Source organism: Chelonoidis abingdonii, chromosome 4, assembly GCF_003597395.2.
Source record: "Chelonoidis abingdonii isolate Lonesome George chromosome 4, CheloAbing_2.0, whole genome shotgun sequence".
In the NCBI taxonomy this organism is placed as follows: Eukaryota; Metazoa; Chordata; order Testudines; family Testudinidae; genus Chelonoidis; species Chelonoidis abingdonii.
The window spans coordinates 36,168,520-36,176,780 of NC_133772.1; the positions used below are offsets into that span (position 1 = coordinate 36,168,520).

Here is an 8,261-nt window from a genome sequence, read left to right on the forward strand (position 1 = left end):
AGTGCTACCCACAATGCAACGCTTCAGAAATCAATGTTAGCCTTGGAGCATGGACGCACAACACCGAATTACTGTGCCTAGTGTGGCCGCATGAAATCGAAATTATAATATCAGTTTTATAAAACCAATTTTAGCAAATTCGATTTTATCCCGTAGTGTAGATGTGGCCTAAGTCTGTTTTCTCTGGCAGCTTGGGACTTCAGTACCCTGTCTTGTTGAGCCGGACACGCTAGCCTGCTACAAACACAGACCCAGATCTGAACCACATCCTCCAAAAGCTGCAGACTTAACTGAAGATGGCCTAGAAAGTGCACCTGTCTCTAGCACCCAGATACCCAGTTCCCAATGGGATCCAAACCCCAAATAAATCAGTTTTACTCTGTATAAAGCTTATACATGGTAAACTCATAAATTGTTCACCCTCTATAACACTGACAGAGAGATATGCACAGCTGTTTTCTCTCCCAGATATTAATTACTTGTTCTGGGGTAATTAATAAGCGAAAAGTGATTTTATTAAATATAAAAAGTAGGATTTAAATGGTTCCAAGTAATAACAGACAGAACAAAGTAAATTATGAAGCAAAATAAAACTAAAACACGCAAGTCTAAACTTAATACAGTAGGAAAGTAAATGCAGGTAAATCTCACCCTCAGAGATGATCCAATAAGCTTCTTTCACAGACTAGACTCCTTCCTAGTCTGGGGCCAGCAGACCCTAGTCTGGGGCCAGTCACTCACACCCCCGTAGTTACTATCCTTTGTTCCAGTTTCTTTCAAGCATCTCTTTGGGGTGGAGAGGCTATCATTTGAGCCAGCTGGGCCTTTTATAGTCTCTCTCAAGTGGGCAGAAACCCCTTTGTTCTCTTGTGAAAAATCACAAGAACAAGATGGAGTCTGTAGCCACCTGGGCAAGTCACATGTCTGTGGATGATTCAGTTTTTTGCAGGCCGACGCCATTGTTTACATGTTAGTTTGAACATTCCCAGGAAAGCTCAGATGTGGACTGGTGTCTCCCAAAGTCCATTGTCAGTTAAGTGTTTCTTGATTGGACACTTACTGAGAATAGGCTTTTCTCAAGAAGCTGACCAAATGCTTCACTGAGGCTACTTAGAATCAAACAAGGACATAGCCAATATTCATAACTTCAAATACAAAAATAATACACACATACAGACAGTATAATCATAACCAACAAACTACAACCTTTCCGTAGTCACCCCGCTTGGCCTCTTCTGTTCAAGAACTGGTGCAACCATAGGACCCTGGTTGCAACAATGATCTATACAGTCATCGTTTATGTCAATAACGACACACCGGAGATTGATTCCTCCCCTAAGCACTTCAGACAATGAACATATGCATTAGATGGCAGGAAGACTGCTAGGAGATCTGGAGAGGTTCATTTTCTTTTACTGCTGTGCTTGGAAGAAACTGAGGTGACAATAGGCATCAAGCCCTTTTTACATCCACACTAACTCTCGTTTGTCCTGCTTTGCTTCACCTTTTCTTGGGAAAAATTTTCAAACATAAATGCATGGAACTTGCACCACCAGTCTATTGTATTTGCACATATAAATGAGAACTAACTTATAAAATAGGTAGTTGTATGTTGAACTGCCTGTTATTATGGCAATTATCCAATCTATCCAAATTGCAGGAAATTGTGGTGTGCTTGCATTTTTCCAGGCACATTTACTGCATGTATGTTTCAAAATGTGATCTCTCAAATCAGTCTTGTAGGCAAGTATATTCAATACAATGTAATGAAGATTCAAACTTTTCAAACTGATGCTATAGAAAAAGAAACTATTATAGCCTGTCCTCAGTGGTGCATAGGAGAAATAATTATTGTTCTTAGAGTGACTGGCCACATGGACTCCACTCTTGGTACTCATACACCCCCACCTGCCAAATCAAATTATTTTGGCCAGGAGTGTCCATTGGGGCTGCGATTGCATCCTAAGTGCCTTTGTAATCAAGAACATAAAGGGGAAAGCAAGCCCAGTTGTACCTCATTTCCTTCCTACCATCCATGGCAGCAAAACTGAACCTCAGCATTCTCCATCTGCATCTTTGTGTACCGTGTGCTACAATTAGTGTTAGTTAGTCTTTAGAATAGCTAGTTAGTTGCTAGTTAGATAGTAGTGTATATTAGTGTTTTTACCCATTGGCACGACTGCCCCCCCCCCCAAAAAATTATAGTCAGAGATTTAGATTTACACTAGACCCCACACCTTTCCTTCCCCATTCAGGGGCTTTAGCAAAATGGCAGAACTGAAATCCCCTGTATTCAAAGCCTGCTCTCTTGTGAAGCTTTAGTAAATGTCACTTAATGACAGACACCCTGTTGGCCTCCCTTTTTTGTCTAGAAGAGGAATAAATTCCTGTGCAATATTCCATATATTGCTCCTTCTCTAAGTGAACTCAGAAAGCTAGAGAAGCCCACCTAAAATTATTCCTCCTGGAGCACTCAATGAAAGCTTCCTCAGACACTGGAAGGAAGGACGCAGCTAAAGCTCAGGCTTCCGGTCAGTCCCTCTCCATGAGCACTCTGGTGAGCTGACATTCCACCTGAGCTCTTGGGCTATACTCACCACAAGGCCTCAGTCATCTGCCTTCATTTTGGCATCACTTACCTCTCATAGAGATAGAAAGGAGCACTGTTCCAGCCTTGAGCAGAGGCTTAGGATACCTCCTCTGGTACATGCCAAGTCAAGACACAAATCATCAAACGTTCCATTTATCTTAGACTATACTATCAAAGCGCCAACAGCATAGAAAGATTTCCTTTGGTGCCCAGTACCAACTATCAAGAGAGCACCAGTGGTATCACTAAGTCTGCTCACCACTTTCTCTCAGCACTAACTTCAGTACCTAGCACCTCCAAGAGAACTGATACAAGGTACCAAGTCCCTTCATCAGTATCAGAGTCATAACCATGGACCAGGAGAAGTTGAAGTGGCAGGAACCTCCCAAATCTACACCCACGTAGAAAGACCTGAACAATACCTATCTTTTCAGGTGGAAATTATTTTCATTTGCCAGCCTCCAAATGCACATGGCTAATTACTAAAACCTTCTCTCCAAACAGAACTACCTGAATTGGTATAAACTGTCTCAATTTGTGATAATCACTCAAAGAAGAAATAATGTTTACCTACTGTGACGAGGGAAGCCGGGGCTCGACCCTCCCTGTGGAGGAGGGGAGCCACACCGCCTCGCTACACCTACCTTATAGTAAATGTGGCTCTTTGAAATGTGTTGGTCACATGGATTCCACAACCCATCCTCTTCCTCCCCCACTACTACAAAGTCCTTCTCTTCTGGTACACTGCATTGTTGAAGGAACTGAGTGGGGTCCATTATGCACTTGAGTATGGGGTGAAAGGACATCTAGCAGGCATGGCCCCAGCCCGATACTACTGGCCAAAAGAATCCAATCTTGCACACATAGAGTGCATGTACACCAAGAATGGAATTCACATGGGCAACACATCTTGAAGAATTACATTTACTGTAAGGTAAAGAACCATTTTTTGCTGAACACATGCACTGAAAATAAACAGCTCTAATTTTAACCCACAGAACACTGGCATTATGTTCTCGTCTAGTTCAGCAGGTCTTAAATTTGTTGGACGTCTGTGGGAAGCTGGCAAGTCACAAGTTAGTGCTTCTCCTCATTTCCAGCTATTCCTGCAAATGTCCACATATTGCATTAAAGACAGCTAAAATACCTAAATACTGTCTTACTTTAACTACTTTTCCATATAAACAAATGCTTTAGTTGCCACAGGGAGTTTATATGATTGTGAATAAGTAGGAAATGTGTCCATGAGACAATCATTCTATTAAGGTGTGTCCACACTGAAAATTTTCTGAACCCCTGTCCCAGAGCGATTCTCCAAGGTCAACCCTCCTATTGTGCCCTGTTTCCCACTTCTGCCTATGCCTCACCTCTTCCTTGTGTTGAGAACCAATACAGAGGAAAGACATAGGATCTGGAGAAAATGATATGGTACTCAGCATCCAGGAAGGTAACAATGAGATGTATCAGCAGCATGGGGTGGCTGGCTTACTGGAAAGGGGGAAGGATTTTCCAGTGCTCATTGTAGGGTCAGGAGAGGATGAGGAAGTTGGAAGAGACATAGTAGAGAGAGAATAGGGAAGGAATGCTCTTGTTATTAAAGGAAGGGGATGGAAGCTAGTTATATATGAGTTCTCACAATTTAGAACCCTTTCAAGGATATGGCAATTCCCAACTTAGAACTCTCAGGACAAGATACTTCTCATGGTTAAAATGGAAACTTTCACATGACAGTTTCTTTTGGTGCACATTTTTTTATTTTTACTTGTAAAGAGTGCAGATTACAGCGACTGCTTCTGAGCTGAGTATGCCAGAAAAGTGCCAAACAAAATGTCCCTTCCCCCCTGCATACCAACAACACACATTCAACATTCATAAGGATTGTCTAAAAATTATAAACTCTGATGAAAATGTAAAAGATAGGGTGATCGTACATCCTGAGTTAACCAGGACAGTCATGAAGCCCCAGTGTCCCAAGAATTTCTTTCAGGGCACCTGAAGTGTTCCAGTTTTTCATTTAATCAAGCAAACCATTTGTTTGTTTATTTATAAGTTCAAAATGTTCAAATGTTATACCAAATACAATTTGTTCTGTGTTTACCAGGAATTTAGTTTAGTGGAATAATGTCTGTTCAGTATGAAGAACAGGATTTGGAATGAAAAGTTGAATGAATGTAGATGCTATCAAAGCTATTTTTTGTCAGTGACATTTGTTCAATGTTTCAGAATAAACTCATTCAGAACTCTAATTTGCTTGGAAAAAATGCTCCACTCTGAAAAATACGCACAAGTTGCTATTGCATTGGAAACTGGCAGTAACAACACCATCATGAATTTTAAACAAAAATGTACTTTTTACTTTAGTATGAGTATCCTGTGACCCTAAAAAAATAACCATATAAAAGTAACTTGATTTTTGACTTTGAAAATAGGGTTCCCTTAATGAGAGCTCTGTTGCACTTCAAGTGTTCTTTTTATGCCTTATATAACCCCCTAGCAATATAAAAACATAATTAAAAAGATAAGTGTTGGGTTTTTTGGTGGTTTCTATGTTTAAGATAAAATTATTTTAGACTATAACTACCATCTTCCTTTAAATAATCACAATCAATATTTGTCATGTTTTGGCCTCTGTCATTACTTTCCTGAAGGGAAGTTGCAATTTAATGACAATAAATGTTAGTGAAGTATTGGCCCGCATTGTTTGTTTTGTGATTATTTAAGGGAAAAAAACTCTACTCTGAAACATTCTGATAAAATCTAAAAATCCATCATTACTATTATGTGTTGTTTTGTCATTGAATGCTCAGAAGTGTGGTAGGTGCTATACTTTCTGTACTGTTTTGTTTAAACTTACAGTGAATCTACTTGTGGTTTTTAGAAAAGAGCAAGGCTCCTTTGTTATGACTATGGAGACATTATATGTGAGGAACGTGAAATGCCACAAGGAATCCACCTAATTATTTCTGGAATGACAAAGGTAAGTTTTATGTTTACTGCTCAAAATGTATTGTGAAATTTCCACTTGGTAGTCTCAAGGGAAATAAAATGCTGGAGATATGCTTTTAAACTCTTTGAAAATTTTCAAAGTTCACCTTAATTAAATTGTCTTCCTAGATCTTGGAATTGTGTACCCGCCACGTAAACTCTGGAATAATTAATAGCAGTTTGTCTTGTTGAGGCTGTGCATTTCAATACATGCTCAATAATGTGGAAAAGTTATAAAAATGCAATAGGTTCTACATGCTAAATTCCTATTTTTTCCGTCTGCCAACAAATCTTACACCTGCTGGTCTTGTTTATTATTCCCTTTCAGAAGTCAGGGTTTTTCTGCTTACTTAGAAGTTAGTGCTAACTGTTCTTGGGAAAGGAGCACTCTTCCAAGGGATATATAGCTTGTGCCACCTTTTCACCTGAGGGTTGAGCAGCTCCCCTACTGCTGAGGTCTTCAAATCTGACCAAATGAGCAATCTTTAAATGCTCTCTAGAATTTCCTTAGCCTCTAAACAGTGGATGTAAAAATCATAATGTGTTTTTTTAATCAATTTATAACAGTGTGTCCTTAAAATTATAGGGAAAAGCTATATCCTTTAGTATGTTGTTATGATATCCTGTCATCTCCACTTCCTTTTTCAGGGAAATCGTCTTATGAGAATTTACTGAGACAGAAGTTGCCATCACAAGGTTTTGCAAATAAAAGAACATGTTCCATCCTCTCATAAGATCAGGGAGTTTTGTCCTAGGTATTTTCTCATGCAAAGAAATGTTGGGGACTTTTGCAGATACTTGATCTAAGACAGGGGTGGGCAAACTACGACCCGTGGGCCGGATGCAGCCCACCAGCCATTTTAATCTGACCCTTGAGCTCCCACTGGGGAGTCGGGTCTGGGACTTGCCCCACTCTGGTGCTCCAGCCAGACAGCAGGGTCAGGGGCTGCTCTGCATGGCTCCTGGAAGCAGTGGCATCTTCCCCCTCTGGCTCCTACGCATAGAGGCAGCCAGAGGGCTCCAGTCCGCACACTGCCCCCACCCCAAGTGCCACCCCTGCAGCTTCCATTGGCTGGGACTGACAGCCAATGGAAGCTGCAGGGGCGGTGCCTGAGGATGGGGCAGCTCACAGCAAAGCCTCCTGGCCGTGCCTCCATGTAGAAGCCAGAAAGAGGTCATGCCGCTGCTTCCAGGAGCTGCTTGAGGTAAGCGCTGCCCCAAGCCTGCACCCCTGAGCCACCCCCTCACACTCCAACCCCCTGCCCCAACCCTGATCTCCCTCCCACCCTCCAGACCTTCTTGCATCCCAAATCCCTCATCACTAGCCCCACCCCCAGAGCCTGCACCCCCAGCCAGAGCCCTCACCCCACCATTCCCCCAACCCCCTACCCCAGCCCTGATCCCCCTCCCACCCTCTGACCCCTGGGTCCCAGCCAAGATCACCCTCCTACACCCCAGAGTCTGCACCTCCAGCCGGAGCCCTCACCCTCTACCCCACACTCTACCCCCCAGCCCAGAGCACCCTCCAGCACCCTGAACTCATTTCTGGCCCCACCTCAGAACCTGCACCCCCAACCAGAACCCTCACCCCCTCCCACATCCCAACCCCAGTTTTGTGAGCATTCATGGCTCGTTATACAATTTCTATACTGAGATGTGGCCCTCGCGCCAAAAAGTTTGCCCACTCCTGATCTAAGAAGTCTCAGCAGGTTCCTTAAAAAATAAATTAATAAAAATTATTCCTATATGGTGACCCTTCGTATCAAGCCTATAAGCTTCCTCAGGATTCACTTTCAGGATACCTTTCCTCTCAACCTAATAAAGGAATTTCATAGGAAATATTTTAGATTTTATTAGTGTAATGATCAGTGCAGTTGCTCTTTAGAAGTGTAGGACTCAAAGGGACCTTGATAGATCATGTAGTCCAGTCTCCAGCGCTAAGTCAGGACTAAGTTTTATCTAGACCATCCCTGACAGGTTTTTGTTTGACCTGTTCTTAAAACCTCTAATGACAGTGAATCCACAATCTCTTTAGATAATTTGTTCCAGTACTTAGTTATCCTTATTGTTTCTAACCTAAAACTCCCTTGCTGCAATTTAAGCCTTTTACTTCTTGTCCTCTTTTCAGCAGTTAAGGAGAACAATTTATCATCGTCCTCTTTATAACAATTTTTTAAGTACTTGAAGACTCTTGCCATGTCCCCCTTCAGTCTTTGCTTCTTTAGATTAAACAAATCCAATTTTTTCAATCTTTTCTCATAGTCATATTTTCTAAACCTTTAATCATATTTGTTACTCTCCTCTGGACTTTCTGCAGTTTGTCCACATATTTCCCAAAATGTGGTGCCCAACACTGCACAGTGCTCTAGCTGAGGCCTTATCAGTGCTGAGTAGAGTGGAAGAATTACTTCTCTTGTCTTGCTTGCAACACTTCTGCTAATATATCCCATAATGATGTTTACTTTTTTGTTTGCAGTAGTATTACATTGTTGACTCTCATTTAGTTGGTGATCCACTATAAAACAAGGTTACTCACCTTTGTAACTGTTGTTCTTCGAGATGTGTTGCTCATATCCATTCCAGGTAGGTGTGTGCGCGCCGCGTGCACAGCCGTCGGAGAAACTTTTACCCTAGCAACACTCAGTGGGTCGGCTGGGCGCCCCCTGGAGTGGCGCCACCATGGCGC

General features: G+C 42.0%; 1 protein-coding gene across 1 annotated transcript in view; it reads left to right on the top strand.

Moving 5' to 3' along the window:
* The window catches only part of LOC116837279 (solute carrier family 9 member C1-like), a 330,899-nt gene that overhangs the window by 228,678 nt on the left and 93,960 nt on the right, over positions 1–8,261 (top strand). Inside the window, exon 21 of the mRNA XM_032801556.2 lies at positions 5,469–5,567. Coding sequence (XP_032657447.2) covers positions 5,469–5,567 — 99 coding nt within the window. The remainder of the gene's footprint in view (positions 1–5,468; positions 5,568–8,261) is intronic.